Here is a 16835-nt window from a genome sequence, read left to right on the forward strand (position 1 = left end):
GTAAGTCTCTGAATGCTTATCGGCCATGACCTTGTGTTGATAGCCAACCGGACCAAATGGCATGTTGATCGTTAATCAGATAAGCTCATCGATGGACGCAAGCTATATGTGAAGCTTAAGCAAGAGTTTTATTTCCTGCAGTCTGTGGCAGCTAATCTCTGTTGCTCTCATGTTATGCCTCCGTTTATGGATCACCACTTTGCTATCCCTTTTTCTCATCTTGCTCATCCATGCACGATCTGTCTGTACTACATTGGAATTCTCATCAGTGGTATCTCTGTAATGGTGTTATGATGGACAAATGATGGTGCCGTGATGAAACCAAGGGCCCCTGTGGGTGATCGACACATGGTTGTACTGCTCGACACATGCTGGTATCAAGATTGCTAGTCATGATTCCTTATACAACAACGTCGGTGTGCTATCTTCTCGTGAACCTTCCCCGCATCTATCGTTCATTGTTCTGTCTGGAGAGATATATATCAAACCTAAATCTAGGGATCTTTCCTCCGAAGTTAGCAAGAGGCAGTCTTTGAAAGAACTGGTAATGGACGAAAACATTAGTAGATTCCAAGAGATGGTCGACAAGGGACCCTGTTACTCTGTTGAGATGATCAAGTGACTTATGCCATCACCATTGGAGCAAGAGGGCACACAACATTTAAGTCGGACAACGTACCAATCAGGCAAAAAATCAATGGAGATGCCATGTTTCTTAATAGACCACTTGCTATCTTAATCTTTCTTTAAGTTCTCAATCCTAATCTGCAACGGAGCATACCATCATCGTCAACCTTTCTCTCGGGTGTCTTTTTCCTATTGCCTTTGATGCTTGATCTGCCTCTCTTCCCTTGAGAGTCTTTCATCCTGAATCTCGGGATGAGATTCTTTTAAGGGCGTAGGATTGTAACACTCCGGTGTTAATTTTGTGCTAAATTTGCTAATCATGATCCTATTTTGGTCATTAGTGTTAATTAATTTTGCATAGTGTACTTTTGTTTAGCTGAGTTCGATCTCATTTTTCTCCCTAATCCAAGCCTCAAATCAACTTTCGCCCAAAACAAAAGTTGTAGATGTTCTCTTCCTCTACAACTTCTATTTTGGCCAAATTTCGAGTTTCTATATGAATTTTTGAGTTTTGGCTGGTCAAATCGGGTACAAAAATGAGTCAAAATCAGTCAACCGCAGTTACTGTGGTCCCCTGTTCGTCGTACGCCGCCCATGCCGTCGACCACGCACAGCGCCGGCGACTCCACGCATCGCGCGCCGGCGAACCTCATGCTCTGTGTGTGCCACTCCTATCTGCTCGCGGAAGCCCTATCCTTTCCCCATCCTCTCCTTCTTCCTCGAGCTCGGACTGAGCTAGGCGAGCAGAGCCGTCGCCGGCACCGCGCCAGCTTCTCCCCGCCTCGATTCCATGCGCCCCAACCCTCCTCGCCTCGCCCCGGAGCTCCTCCGCCCCTTCCCGAGCCCGGCCGCGCCCTACCCTAGCCGGAATCAACACCCCACACCACCAGCCTCCATTAAAGTTTCGTCGAAACTCAGGCCGCCGTCGAACTCCACCTCTCGGCCACCGTTTCCACCAACCACTGGCTGAAATCGACTCCCCTCAACTCCCTAAAGCTCATGCACTCCTCATTCTTGCGTGTTCCCATTGTTTCTGCGCTCGTTCTCTAGCCATGCCATCGCCGGCATGCTGCTGCTCGCCTCGAGCCGCGCGCACGCGTCCTTGCGCCGCACCGCCGAGCACTCCCAGTCCGCCCGGCTCTGTTGAACCCTCCCGTGGCCGCCCCATCACCAACCTGCCTCGCCGCAGGCGAGGGCGCCGCCGCCATCGCCGCTCGTGCTGCTGCACCGCCGACGCCTCTCCTCCAACCATCCTCGGCTCCAACTCTTGCTTCGATCCGGCCCTAGGTGAGCCCCTCGTGCTTCCCCACCACTCCCCGACAGCCGGCACGGCCTTCCCCCACCGGAATCGAGCTCCCTGAGCACTCCTCTTTTCCAAATCCATGTGAGGGACCTCGTGCGAGAATTAGAACTTTTCCGGGGTTTTTCTGCGAAGTCTGTGACTCAGATGAATAGTGTCGCGCTGGACCTTTTTGAAATTTTAGCTGCAAACTTTGGAAAATCATAGTAAATCGTAGAAAAATCAGAAAAATGCAAACTAAAATTTGTTGGATTCCTTGTCCTAAGTTCTACAACTTTTCTTACAGTCACATCCTTAGTTTCTAAATAACTTTTTGCTTTAGATTAAATGTTAGTTTAAATAGCTTCTTCTTGTTTCTTTTGTTCTAGAGCATTGCTAGGATTGAAACTTGCACATTTTGTTAGTCTCTTGATGAGTAGCTCTGTGTAAAATACTCATTCTTAGTTGAGGTCTATAGCTTTAGTTTTATTAAAACTTGTTGTTATGCCTTTATTAAATAGATGTATTTGTTTAAACTGTTAATCTAGGACTGAAACTTTTGCAGTAGATTTATTTTTGTTTCGTAGCTTGTCTCTAACTAAAATGGTTATTAAGTGGTAGTAAATATAACTTTATTTTATTCTTACAAACCATTGATGCTCTAGTTTAGAAGGAAGTTTCTAAATACTTGTTCTGGATAGTTATTTCATGAGATGGTTCTTTTATATTAATCCTGCCTTTCGAACCACGCTTCACTTTTCTATTACAAAGATGTTTAGACATATAGTGTTTTTAATTTGTGTTGTCTCATGGAGTCGTTCAGGGAATTACTTTAGACAAGACCTTGCTCGGCCTCTTCACTTTTTGTAGTTGGTTTATGTACTACTCGGTTAATGATCACCCTATGTATGTTTAGATTTGTGCAATTGCATTAACCAGCATTCCATGTGCATACGTGTAGAACTCTAGCTGAGGACGCCATCTACGGATTGGTCGTGAAGCCTAGGATCTAGCGAAGTAGGTGCAAGAAGAAACTCATGAAGATCCAGCCCAAGGCCAAGAATAATACTAACACTGCTCAACAAAAAGGCAAGCCCCGGAGCATAACCCTTAATTTCAGTATTCAATGTTTATTATATAATTATTGTGCATTTATGTTTCTAGGAGTTGATTGGAACCATAGATGCATGATCCCTAGGTTTCCTCAGTTACTCTACTAGTGTGCAGGTCGTTAGTACTACCATGCTTAATCAGGATTCTGTAGAAGTTGAGTGATTCCTATCACTCGCGAGATATAGGTCCTGGTTTCTTATGGCAAAGTGGGATTGAGAATGAATCTGTGAGAAAAGAAAAATGGAGACCGTGCGGAGAGGAATTGAATTATGGATGTGGAATGAATGGAAAGTGAGCCTCCACCTGTGTCGATTGAGGACCGTACCATTGTTGGCATTGTTGACCGAGCATTGAACAGTACTAACCACATGCCGGAAGTAGGAGGTAGTCAAAACTGGTAAGCTAATTACCTGATTTGCAATGATACTTTGAACTGCGACCTACTACTCTGGGAGTGGGATGATGGCGGGTGATGGAATGTATGTCGCCTTCGGGTTCTCTGGGAGTTCTCCATGAGGGGCCCATTCACCCGGGTTTTGGCAGGCGTGGTTCAGACGTCGGGGTAATGATGGGAACAGTTGACATATGTGGTCCGGCGTGGCTGCACGTGTCGTGTGAGTTAGGTTCACCTTGCAAGGTTAAATCAGATCGATTCGCCGTGACTCGCGGATATGAGAGCCTTGGCCACTGTGTCACATCGTAGTAAAAGTTTGAAATGAGAATGAAAAGTTAACTTGTGAGATATGATTGTGGTACTCTTGGAAAATATAATGTGATATACCATGTTTGCTCTAGATGTTTATGCAAACCTAGTTGATATTTGTACATTAAACTTGAACTAAAATATTGAAAGTAAGGATCCACTATTAGTCGCTTTCTAGCAAAAATAAACTCCAGAGCCAAAAAGGTTATATGTCTAGATAGTGGGCTAAGTATATCCATAGTTGGGTAAGCCTTGCTGAGTATTAGTATACTCAGGGTTTGTTATTATTCTGATTTCAGGTATTTGTTGCTGGTTGGAGCTAACCAGGATTCACACCAGTGGGCTCGATGTGACATCCTCACGTCTTCGTAGTATCGTGATTTTTTTTAAATCAAACTTCTATTTAAATTCCACTGCAGGTTGAACTCTGATAACTTTTGTTTTCAAACTAGTTTGTGAAACTCCGCATTGTAAATTAATTTTGAGAACTTTTGTCTGCTTGTAATCATCTGTGCTCGTCTTCGTGCGAGACTTCCAGTGTTTTTCGATCCTTAACCCGACAGACGACCGGATTACACCATTTTAAGTGTGTGGTAACTTGATTAACCATTAAGATAATAGTTAGTGCACTTAAGTCGGTTATTTTGGGCGGTTCTGCTACAGGTTGGCCTCGATTTGGTGCGCGAATCCGGTGTCGATCCGGCGGCCCAAGCAGGGGCCTGCACCGTTAGCGCCGGTGTGGGGAGCGCCGGCGGCGGCGGCGATGTCCAAGAGGAGAAAGGGGAAGAGGAAGCGGAAGAAGGACTGCGGGTTGATTTCGACGAAGATCGAGGGCATTTTTGCAAAATGGTCAGAATTCGCCTGATCTGGACCGTGCGTACGCCCGATCCGATGGCCGCGAAAAGCGGGCGACGTGGCCATGCTCGCCGCCGACAAAAATTGAGACCGGGTGGAGAGGAATTGGATTATGGATGTGGAATGAATGGAAAGTGAGCCTCCGCCCGTGTCGATTGAGGACCGTACCGTTGTTGGCATTGTTGACCGATGATTGAACAGTACTAACCACATGCTGGAAGTAGGAGGTAGTCGAAACCGGTAAGCTAATTACCTGATTTGCAACGATATTTTGAACTGCGACCTGCTACTCTGTGAGTGGGATGATGGCGGGTGATGGAATGTATATCGCCTTCGGGTTCTCTGGGAGTTCACCGTGAGGGGCCCATTCACCCGAGTTTTGGCAGGCGCGGTTCAGACGTCGAGGTAATGATGGGAACAGTTGACATATGTGGTCTGGTGTGGCTGCACGTGTCGTGTGAGTTAGGTCCAACTTGCAAGGTTAAATCGGATCGATTCGCCGTGACTCGCGGATATGAGAGCCTTGGCCACTGTGTCACATCGTAGTAAAAGTTTGAAATGAGAATAAAAAGTTAACATGTGAGATATGATTGTGGTACTCTTGGAAAATATAATGGGATATACCATGTGTTGTTCTAGATGTTTATGCAAACCTAGTTGATATTTGTACATTAAACTTAATCTAAAATATTGAAAGTAAGGATCCACTATTAGTCGCTTTCTAGCAAAAATAAACTCTAGAGCCAAAAAGATTGCATGTCTAGATAGTGGGCTAAATATATCCATAGTCGGATAACCCTTGCTGAGTATTAGTATACTCAGGGTTTGTTGTTATCCTGATTTCAGGTATTTGTTGTTGGTTGGAGTTAACCAAGATTCACACCGGTGGGCTCGATGTGACATCCTCACGTCTTCGTAGTATCGTGATTTTTTTAAAATCAAACTTCTATTTAAATTCCGCTGCAGGTTGAACTCTGATAACTTTTGTTTTCAAACTTATTTGTAAAACTCCGCATTGTAAATTAACTTTGAGAACTTTTGTCTACTTGTAATCATCTATGCTCGTCTTCGTGCGAGACTTCCAGTGTTTTCGATCCTTAACCCAACAGACGACCGGATTACACCGTTTTAAGTGCGTGGTAATTTAATTAACCATTAAGATAATAGTTAGCGCACTTAAACCGGTTAATTTGGGCGGTTCTGCTATAGGTTGTCCTCGATTTGGTGCGCGAATCCGGCGTCGATCCGGCGGCCCAAGCAGGGGCCTGCACCGTTAGCGCCGGCATGTGGGGCGCCGGCGGCGGTGGCGATGTCCAAGAGGAGAAAGGGGAAGAGGAAGCGGAAGAAGGACTACGAGTTGATTTCGACGAAGATCGAGGACATTTTTTGCAAAATGGTCAGAATACGTCCGATCTGGACCGTGCGTACGCCCGATCCGATGGCCGCCAAAAGCGGGCGACTTGGCCACGCTCGCCGCCGACCTTTTGTTGCGCTAATTCTTTTTAGAGATTTCAACCCAGCATCAAATGCACAAAAACGAGGTTAGTATATTATTCAAAAATTGAAAATAGCCCACCTCCCACACGGGGCCACACACGGCCCAATTCGGCACTCAGGCTGACCCGGCTGACCGCCGACCGAGCCCGCGAGCCGAGCCCCCGACGGGCGGCGACGCCTGGATCCCTAGGCGAAGCTGCTCCGGCTTGCCGGCGTTGATCGAGCAGCGCATCGGCGTTGACCGCGGCGAGCAAAGAACGGGCGGACGGCGGCGGGAGTCCCGCGCCGCCGCGCCGCCGCGCCCAGGGCCCCAGACACCACCGCACCAGCGGGTGCGTGGGCGGCGCGCCGCTTGCTGCCTTGCGGGCTGCCCGGCTGCGTCTGACCGTGACCGGCTGTGCCCCTGTGCTTGTGCGGCATTCCTCTGCTGATAGCAAGACAACAACCAAGGTGAGGAATTTTTCATGTTTTCATTATTTTGTGCCATGCAATTTGCGAATGCTTGTGAATTTGTGGTAAATTGACAACAATGCCATGAACAAAATGTTTGTGATAAATTTACAAGTAAAAATTTATGTTGTTGTTACTCAATTGTTTGATATGAATCTGTCCTTTAGCATGTCAAAAAAAACTGACCCTTTGAAAATTTTGAATACCTTTCCCCCAAATCTTGGGCACGCCCCTGCATCCCATCCCAGTACACAAGGATATTTATCGCGTTATGCTGTGCTTACTGTTCATTCAATAGTATGCAGCGCAACCTGTAGTAAGTATTGAGGTTCAACCTGTGCTTACTGTTCATTCAATAGTACGCATGGTAGAAGGAATATTTTTCAAAAGGCTGAACAGGCACAAGGTTATGTCCTGGTTTCCACGGCACCTGTGCACCCCTGTTTCTTTTCAGATTTCTGCAACATCACAAATTTCACCAATTTGAGTTTGGATCCTGAACATTTGTCTGCACTAAATACTCCAGAACACTTCCTCATGTTTGTACATCAAAGTCACAGTTCGCTGAACATTCCGGATATCTTGGCTGGTGGGAACTTGCCAATGCTAATTTTCTTCACAAAGCTTCTCGTTCCTATTCCAATTCTCTTTTCTATTGAGCTAAAAAATGAAGAATTAATACTTTTTTTAGAAGAAAATACATGTACTGGCCTAGCGAGGTTTTGTGGTAGGGGATGTGAGCAGATATATAGTCTTTCATATGACATAGTTGGAGGTCGATATATGGTTACTTAATGTTAGGTGCCAACGTCTGATTTTCACATATAAGAACAAAATTCACTTGAGAAATCACCTTCCCTGAACGAGTGGATGTTGATTGTCATTTCTTTATTGAGAACTGAATTGCTAACAAACTGCATGATACTTTATGTTTCTTGAAAAAGGAGCAAAAAGTAGATAATCCTATGCATTGGTTACCTTGAAGATTATCTATTTATTACAAATGCTGATTGATCTTATTTCTGGTGCTGGATCACTGCAGGAAAGGAAGCATACGGTCATCATGGTTCACTTCAAGAACAGGTATATGGTGATGGAGGTCTTCATAGATGCTGGCAGAGGTGAATCTGATCCTGTTATCCTCACTCAATTCAATGTAACCAAAGTAATCAGAGACAGCATTCAACTCAACTTTGGGGAGTGTGACCTAGCTGCATCTCTTGGATCGTTGCAAGGTACTAAATAAATAGTAAATACTAACTACTTCTGAAACCTCTTTAATTGTCCGTCAGGATTTCTTTTAATTGCACGTTTTGTGTTTACTACTTACTATTTTAATTCACGGATATTTATGAACTGTGCCAATCTTCAGTGAAGTATGTTAATCCTGTAACAAAGCTTTGCATAATTCGGGTGTCACGTGAAGACCACCAGAAAGTATGGACTGCAATTACAATGGTCAGGAGCATTGGGAAGATTCCAGTATCGTTCAACCTGCTGGATGTGAGTGGTGAGTGGTTCACTCTTGGATGGATGATGGTACCAAAGCAATCTGGTTGCAGTAATTTTTTATTGTGTCCAATAACCCTGAATCATTTTCTGAAATACTACCTTAACCATGTCTCTGATATAGTCTTTCACACTACATGGGAAATTAGTTTGTAGGGAATGTGAATTTAAAGGATTTTATATGGCCATCTTATGGCATTATCAAATTGGACTACTGTAAAAGGCTGTCAAGAGAGCTGTATGCTTTTTTATTGAGTTTGTCAATAAAAATGAGCTGCAGCAAACTTATTGGGTCATTAATTATGTAATCTGGTTCTATAAGTCCGCAAGCCTAAGATTCTTAAATGAAATTGTTGTGGTTACCCATTGTGTAAAACATAGTTATTGTCCTCAAATATCAGAATGTCAAGTCTCGATGTTGATGTTATATTTTAGTACATCTTTTTTGTATACCTTTTTGTCCTTTTTGCTTGTTGTTTAACATTTTGCCTGTATTTTTAGTATATTAGGGGTAACCTCTCCTATTTCTAGAAAAAGAGTTGTACGCCTGTTTCTTTTGAGTGTTCACTATGGTTTTTACGTGGAGCTTATCATGATGGTGTATTACTTCATGTTCAGTTTGGACCAAGGTAATAAATAGTGTTCATCGCACCTGCAATAGAGGCTGCTATAGCGGTAGCAGTTCTGCTACCGCTACAAGGTAGCAGATCTAAAATAGCATGTGCGGACTTAGCGCCCGCTATTGTGCTTAACGTCCGCTATTGTGGACCACTATTGCTCATATTAGACCGCTATTTGCTATGAGATGGTACAAATGAGAATGAAGATGGATGGAATGGCAATATGAATATTGAAAGTGATGATTTAGGCAATGATGAATAATGATAGGATGACAAAAGACGTTCTTCTTAATTGGTACGAGCACTTAATGTTAATATGTATTGATGCATCTTTTTGTATCTATTTATTTATGCTCCTTCCCCAGACCCCGCACAGTGCGGGAAGCCTACAGCACTGGGTACGCCCTTTTTTTATTTATGCTTCTTCGTGACACTTGTAGCATGAAATGTAATGGCTAATTAAAAACTTTTAAATTTTTGAAGTAAATTTGATGTTAATATTCATATATGCTCTAAAATTTTGAATATTTTTTGAATTCCACTTTTTGGACTTAGTGTTGCTATCCGCGATCCGCTACACAGACACTAATCCGCTAACATGCTGCTATTCGCTATTTATTACCTTGTTTTCAACTACTGAGCTCATCATCTCATTCACTTCTTCTAGGAAGCATCAGGGCATGCAGGAGAGCTGCACTGGAGTGCGACAAAGCAAAGTTTGAGCAATACAAGCTGGCTGCTGTTGACTGTATCACGCCGGAGATCATCCTGTCCGTACAGAGCTAATGAATTGGTCTATTCCGTCTCCTGTTTTAGTCTAGCAATCTCTTGTCTGTGGGTGAAAGAAAAAGAAAGAAACATTCAGTGCATTGTGTAGAATTGAGACCTTATTGCCTGAACAGGATGGAACTAAGGTGACAACTTTCTCCTCGTGCAATGGCTGTGTCATATGACGGCTGCTTGAAGTCTTAAGAACGGCAAAGGTCCTCTGCTCTGGTCGCTTTTCTTTCCATATTTGTGGCCCTTGTGTTGTAATTTGTAAAGATGTTTTAGGTGGCTTGGGTCTTGATTTGTTGCTTCTCTTTAATTAAAACATGACGCCGGAAGCTGTTATAGGCGTCTGATTTGTTTCAGTTTAGTGATCTTGGCCCTGCATCTACTGTAAGACACAAAAGTGATGCACCAATCCATTGTGCCAATTGGTTTTCCTGCTCCTCAATTTTAGATTAGAGGCGGGCAAGCTATCAAATAAGAAAACAATATTAAGCTGATACAACTTTTCAACATCACTACATGTAATTTTAATTAGCTATGAAAATCTACTGAAGGGAATAGCTTTAAAAATCCACAAATGAAAAAAATACTATATGGTACAGTATTCTGTGACACGAGCTTGGTTACAGCTTATGGTGTCAGGTAAAACTATTATGTCTTGCACATATGAAATATGACCAAGTATTATGTGGACTACAAAAAAACAACAATCATTAAATGGTAAATCATCAGATGAGCATAAATGGTTGCAAATCTGCAAATTTTCTTTTCTGGCAAATTTCCTCCACATCCCATGAGAATACATAACAGATAGGTCCCTTGTTCCCTTCAAACCACCACCACCCTTGCAGCAGACATCACCTAATCAGCATCTATTCTTTTAATCGATACCAGATTTACAGCAATGTACAAGTAACAATAGAAAACAAACAAAAACTTAGATCTTGGGTCACACCCAACAACCCGACAGGCACTGAAACTGATATAATTGTCTGCATTTGTCTGGGCTTCACCTGAATATGTGATGCCGCCTTGCTTGATCATAAGTTCATAACTGAAGGTAACTTGAGCAGATATCAAGCATCCAGATCTCTTTGGATCTAAGACAAGTACTCGTTACATTCACAATCAAAACATTTTCAATGCAGCCATATCACTAAAATGATAATTACCTTCATAGCCATTTCTGTCACTACTAACACAAATCAGATATACAAACTTCCACATGGCTCCAGTCTAAAATTACAACTACCTTAAGAACCTTATTTCACCAGAAGTTCATTGTTGTTCTGATGACATTTGGACAGTGGACCTAGTAATTAATTTGCAACTAATATGTTCCCACACTAGTGTTCTTATATGATGGTGATATCCAAGGTATACAAAACACAAGTTTCATAACCTGATTAAGGTAACATGTCTAGTTACCTACTATGAGGATCAGAATAATTATGGTAGAACCAAACCAATAAGACAGAAATCATATAGGAGCAACCTCAGTTCATCATTAACAAACAGCAAACTGCTACAATATAAGAGGCAAATACAATGAAGTCAACAAGGATTATATATTGACCAGTGAATCGCCCAGAAGAACAGAGTCTCCCCAACAATTGAGCACGAATTCAGCATTTCCACTCAACTAATTACATCATCAGATCACAAAATTTCATCACAGCAGATTGAATATAAGCAACGAGGGATCAAGAAGCCTCAATCCGCACCGAGATCAGGGGTGGTGATGGCTGTGGTCGTGGGAGGAGGACGGGCATCCGCCACCGCCGCTGCCGCTGGTGCCCTCGCCAGCATCTCCCCGCGGGCACTGGTGCCCTCCGCCGGGGGCCTCATCGTCCCTGCAGTCCTCGTCGAAGGGGACCTCCTTGTGGAAGATGCAGCACTTCTTGGAGCTCTTGCGGCCGAGGCCCTCGTTGTCCACCGTTCCCTCCTTCCACGACACCTTCTTGCCCCGCCGCTTCAGCCGCAGCACCACCGCCTCCGCCGGCGGCGGCGCGGCCGTCGCCGGTGGCGGGGCCGAGGAGGACGAAGAGGGGGAGGGGTCAACGGTCACGGTCACGGTCACGGATCCGGCTGACGACGAGTACGGCGGCGGCGCGCGAGTCGCCATGGGAATTGGGGATTTTCCACCGCTACTTAGGGGTGCTAATGGGCCAGGGCCCTAATGGCATCTTCACAGTCCAATAAAATTCTTAAAATTTTTAGTTCAAAAATATATATATTTAGAGCCCGGCCCTTTTAAGGCCCGATTCTTAGATTTTTTAGTTCAAAATATTGAGCCCTTTACCACCCCTACCGCTACTGCGTGTTGGCGTTCGCCCCTAATTCCTTCGTTTTGAGATCGGTCCTGTAATAATTGTAATGGCGCTGTGTTGGTACGGTGAGGCACGTTTTGCTGGAGGCGTAAAAAAAAGTCAGAAAAAATCATTTTTAAAGGTGGATAAAAAAGACGGTGGAGATAAAAATAAGAAAAAAAAGTGTATTTTTCATCCTTAAGTATCGCAGAAGTGTGAGTTTCATCCCTTATGTTCTAATTTGTGCAAATCAATCCCTAAACTAAAATCGGTGCACAAATCATCCCCAGTTCAGTAACGGTTTATGCCACTTAATCATCTGACTGAGGAATGGTTAGCCACGTCATATGCTGATTAATCCATGGCTCATACGGTAGGTAGTCGACGGCCTCAGCGCGAGTGCCCGCAAAGGCAGCACCAACGAATTTTCTAAGGGCGTCTGCAAGGTCGTAGCTATTACCTCCGTCCCTAAATAAATAATTGTCGTTCTCACTTCCCAAAAAATGATTTTAATTAATATTATATAAAATAATATTAATATTTATGACACATAATTGATATTATTAGATAGATTTTTAAATCTAGTTTTTTAACAAATGTATTTGTAGATACAAATGTTGCACGTATTTTTTATAAATCTATTTAAATTTGTGGCACAAAAATCCAAAATACTCCTGTTTAATAAGAGACAGAAGAGTAGTTGCTAGCTAGGAGATGTCCACGTCATGAATAAAATAGCCAGCAGTCTAAAGAGACTATCTATATTGCTAGCTATTTGTACTTTTAATAGTTCCATACACATAAAGAGAAAATAGATACATTGTGCATCATCTTTGTGGCTCATTGTATGGAGGCTTCATAGCCAACTAAAGATAACCAACTGGTTGCATACATCTTGACCCAAGCCATTTTATTACATGACCAACTAAAGATAAACAACCGGTACAACCAAACATTTTAAACATAAAAATAAAATAAAATGTTCATACGTTACTACATAGTGCATCTTCAGGGCAAGGACATGCTCAGCTCTAATATCCTCTGTCATCTCCCTAGTGTCCATACACAAGAGTTTTTGATAGGATTCCAGTAAAGCAGACTCCCTCCTTTACCATTGCGTTGTTTCTTAGCTTGTTTTGTCCCTATAGGACGTTCCTTTTCTCCTACAACTGAGATGTCAGTTGCCTTGTCTTCATCCAAACTCCTTTTATTTGGTTTTTCAAGTTCTTCCAAAACTGTATGCCACTTGGGTTCATCACGAAGAATCTTCCAGCAGTGCTCAACTGTGAATGGGCCTTCTTTAGGATAGTCATCAAAATAAAACTGCTTAGCCATGTCTTTTAGCTGGTCATCTGAATATCCGCTAAGATAAATTGAGGTAGCCTTCTTCCAACATGCACAAAAAAATCCCACCCATCTCTTAATTTTTTGCCAGCGAACTTTGAGATGTTTCACCTCTCTTTTTCGGTTTGTAGGTGTAGTACTATTGCACAGCTCATGTACATCACCCCAATAGCTCTCATTTTTCTTGCAATTCCCATTGATTGGGTTATTCGAGTGAATCAGCCATGCACTAACCTGAATTTAGCGTACATGATTAGTTGTAGGTTCATATATTTGTGATGGTACAAAAAGAAAGTGAGTGATACAATTTTACTTACTAGCCTCATGTCCATGTCCTCCTCTGGATCAAATACAAGACGCTTTGCAGTCCTCCCATCGTTTCCATCATCTAAGTTGATGATAGTTTTGCCTTTCAATCCCTTTTTAGCATTTTGGTTTCCTGTGTCTTTTTTTGGTGGTGCTAATTGAGATTCCTTTCCCATAGGTGGCCATGTTGCCTAAACATGAGGAACAAATGGTTGAGGAACAAATGGTTGTCCAGATTATAAAATGCTCATAAAACCACCAGGTGGATAGTAATCCATACCACTGAAAATCAAGCGACCCATATCATTACTTCTAATGAAACTAATATAGCTAGTGAACTAACTGTTTCTGAGCATAATAAAATGGCAATTAGTGCAGCAAGAGAATTACATATAAAAAATAAAACTTACCAAATTGTGGATGTGGCTCCTGAAGATGTGGCTTGTGGCAAAGGTCCAGGCCACCATGCTGTAGAGAAGTCATGCCATTCGGCCATTAGTTTAGACAACACTTTATCGAGAAATCAAGAAAAAAACAATACAACAGGGCAACATAAGCCAAGAACATTATAGCCCATTTCAGCACAGCGAAAGAGCATTGGGTTGGGCCATGGAAATTTTGCAAAGTTACATGGTAAAAATAATACTATCTGCTGCTATCTATTGCTCTGTGAGACACCAAGAGGGCAAGGCATGATCGAGAACCAACGAATCAAGGCTGCAGGCCTGCTGTGCTGCATTGGCATTGCTGCCTTTCACTGTATCAGGTCGTCACCAAGTTGAGCTCGGGCAGGTAAGTACAGTATCCAGGAGCAAAATCGATTACCTGCCGGAACCGGAGTAGGCGCTTGATTTGCAGAAGCAGGAGCAGATCCAATATGATATGAAGGAGCAGATCCAGTCTGATTTGGTGGCGGAGCCATCTCTCGCTTTGTCCAGCGGCTCATTAGCACAAGAGGCAAATGGATTTCAGATCTTTTTTTTGAAAATTATGGATTTCAGATTTTTGAATCACGTCCCTGGCTATGAATCATACGGATATGAATAAAGCGGAGGAAGAGAGATGGGAAGAGGAAGGATGAGAAGAGGAACAGACCTTGGTTTCGCGGGCTCCAGAAATAAATCGGAAGAGTCGAGGGTGGGAGCAGCTGGATTGGGGAAGGATTTCGCGCGCAGTGGATGCGGGAGAAAGGGGAGGATTAGCACGCAGGCCACAGCGGAGGGGGGAGAAGAAGGATTTGGGCGCCGCGGGACAGCGAGGAGAGAGCTCTGCTCGCGCAGCGGATCCGAGTGCGAGCAAAATTGCCAGAAGAATCTACCGCACCGAAGAAATGCTCCGTCCACCAGCAATTTTGTCCCGCGCTGTGATGCCTACTTGGCTGTGTATCCAGCAAATCCTACCCAGAAAAGCACCACCATCAAAGGCTACGGCTGTGCCTGTGATCCATGTCTTGGGGCTTCAACGCAAGATCTACTGCCAATGTTATTTGGATCCGCCGCTTCAACGCGGATCCACCCCGTCCCCTGTCCCCCCTCTCCCGCCCTCCCCGACCAGGGTTCGAACCCCAGCTTCGTACGATAAATCGATTTTTTTCTTCCCTGTTCTAAAAACCACGCGCGTCTCCCTCCCGCGGATCCCCAGCATCGCCCTCGCCTCCCGCCGTACCCGCCCTTCGCCGGCGCCACGAGTGGCGCGCGCCTCGCCACCCGCGAACCCGACCTGCGCCGCCACCCCGCCCTGCGCGGCCGTGAACCGTGCCGGCTGGGGACTCAGGCCGCCGCCGCCGGGACGCGCGCCCGCAGCAGGCTTAGGCCGCTGCCGCCAGGATGCGCGCTGGCAGCGGGCTCTGGCTGCCGCCTCCGGGACGCGGCCACCGGTGCGCGGATCTGCCTCGGGGGCGGTCCGCCAGCCTCCAGCGCCTCGCCTCCCGCCGAACCCGTCTTGCGCCTCCCGCCGAACCCACCCTGCGCCGGCGGTCCGAGTGCCGCGCGCCTCGCCTCCAGAGGCCTCCGGGACGCGCGCCGCCTACGGGCTCGGACGCCGCCGCCGGGAGGCGCGAGGTCTGCGGGCTCGACCGCCGGCTCGCGCGCAGGCGTAGGTTTGGGATGCCTCGCAGGCACGCGCGCGGGCTCTGGGCACCAACGGTTTTTTCTTCCCTCGCTTCCTTCCCCGACCCCCAAACCTTGACTTGCTTCACGGCGTTCGCTGCCGGCCGCCGGGGCTGGCTCCGGGCTCACCTTCGCCGGATCCGGCTTCGCTCTCGCCGGATCCGGGTTGGCTCGGGCTGGATCTGGCCGCTCCCGTTTGGGGGGTGCCGCCGCTCGGGCCCCCCGGCGGGCGTTCCTTGGGCCGGCGCCCCCCTTTGCCTCGGGTTGCCGGGGGTTGGTGCTGGCTCGGCTCGGGTGTCAGCCGCCGGCCACCGACCTCCGGCCCCAGGTTGCCAGTCGAGGCCTCTGGCCTCGGTTCGGTGCCTTGGTTTGGGCGCGGCTTGGCGCGGCGGAGAAAGCAGCACCGACGCGGCTGCACGGCCCGGCTGGGCACGAGGCGTGGAGCGGCGGCGGAGCGACGTGGCGCAATGCAGGTGACCGGGCTCCAACGCCTACTGCTTCCTTCTTTCCCGTCTGCGTCGGCTGCCTCCAACTATGTTGCCCGGATACACGGATACGAATACCGGTACGCGATACGGGGATACTCCGATATGCCATTTTTCTAAAAATAAGGATACGGGATATGCCAATATATATATAAAATAAAAATAAATAAAAGTTTTAGGAACTAGAATGTGACAAAATAGAAGTTCCAGGGACTATAATGCATCATAAACTCATATATTCATATGTTCTAAAATTATTAGAAAAGGGAAGGGGCAAAGGAAAAAAGAACCAACCTTATCTTACCTGTTCGTCTGTTCCACGAATGGGGTCATCTTCTTCCCCAACCTCCGGCACTCTCTCTCTCTTTCTCTGTGTAGCGGCCAACTCCGGCGGCCGCGGCTCCTCCTCTCCCTCTCCGGAGGCCGCGGCTCATCCTCTCCCTCTCTAGCGGCCGCGCGGGCCGTCCAGAGGCCCGCTCCGGCGGCCGTGGCGGCCCGCCCGCGGCGAGCTCCAGCAGCACAGCACCACCCTAAATAGTGCTTTAACAGATGTGCGGGCCTCTGTCTAGACAGGCCGCGCAGCCGCTGGAGCAGCAGGAGGCATGGACGGGTGGGCGGGTGGAGGTGACGGCAAGGGAGCAACGAGCGATGGGGAAGGAGCAGGAGGCACGGGCGGGTGGCCGGGCGGCGGTGACGGCAAGGGAGCGATGAGCAGCGGGGAAGGAGTAGGAGGAGGCGTGGGCGGGTGGCCGAGCGGCGGTGACAGCAAGGGAGCCGTGCGAGGCTGCTGCGGGCCTGCGGCTGCGCGAGTGGGTATGAGAGGGTGGCACAGCTGAACGGAGGACCTTTATACAAA

At 46.2% G+C, this 16835-nt stretch overlaps 3 protein-coding genes across 5 annotated transcripts; 1 reads left to right on the forward strand and 2 right to left on the reverse strand.

Annotated features, from left to right (window-relative positions):
• The first annotated feature begins 6155 nt into the window (after window positions 1–6155).
• On the forward strand, window positions 6156–9859 carry LOC120640455 (probable ribonuclease P/MRP protein subunit POP5). Of its 2 annotated transcripts, none has more exons than XM_039916295.1 (4): window positions 6156–6524; window positions 7567–7759; window positions 7897–8034; window positions 9321–9859. In XM_039916295.1, the coding sequence occupies exons 2-4, from the start codon at window positions 7588–7590 to the stop codon at window positions 9437–9439; spliced, it is 429 nt and encodes a 142-aa protein (XP_039772229.1). In that variant the 5' UTR covers window positions 6156–6524; window positions 7567–7587; the 3' UTR covers window positions 9440–9859. The 2 variants fall into 2 exon arrangements, with proteins under 2 accessions (XP_039772229.1, XP_039772228.1); XM_039916294.1 differs by having other exon boundaries at window positions 6162–6524; window positions 7556–7759.
• Window positions 9860–10912: 1053 nt separating this feature from the next.
• LOC120640456 (protein phosphatase 1 regulatory subunit INH3-like) lies at window positions 10913–11838 on the reverse strand. Its single transcript, XM_039916296.1, has 2 exons — window positions 11745–11838; window positions 10913–11578 (listed from the first exon to the last, which is right to left on the reverse strand). The coding sequence occupies exon 2, from the start codon at window positions 11550–11552 to the stop codon at window positions 11157–11159; it is 396 nt and encodes a 131-aa protein (XP_039772230.1). The 5' UTR covers window positions 11553–11578; window positions 11745–11838; the 3' UTR covers window positions 10913–11156.
• A 693-nt stretch (window positions 11839–12531) lies between these two features.
• LOC120640457 lies at window positions 12532–14800 on the reverse strand. Of its 2 annotated transcripts, none has more exons than XM_039916298.1 (4): window positions 14212–14800; window positions 13797–13860; window positions 13398–13577; window positions 12532–13314 (listed from the first exon to the last, which is right to left on the reverse strand). In XM_039916298.1, the coding sequence occupies exons 2-4, from the start codon at window positions 13851–13853 to the stop codon at window positions 12781–12783; spliced, it is 771 nt and encodes a 256-aa protein (XP_039772232.1). In that variant the 5' UTR covers window positions 13854–13860; window positions 14212–14800; the 3' UTR covers window positions 12532–12780. The 2 variants fall into 2 exon arrangements, with proteins under 2 accessions (XP_039772232.1, XP_039772231.1); XM_039916297.1 differs by having other exon boundaries at window positions 13797–13854; window positions 14212–14796.
• Between the last annotated feature and the right edge of the window lie 2035 nt (window positions 14801–16835).

This window comes from Panicum virgatum, chromosome 7K, assembly GCF_016808335.1.
Source record: "Panicum virgatum strain AP13 chromosome 7K, P.virgatum_v5, whole genome shotgun sequence".
NCBI classification, from domain to species: domain Eukaryota; kingdom Viridiplantae; phylum Streptophyta; class Magnoliopsida; order Poales; family Poaceae; genus Panicum; species Panicum virgatum.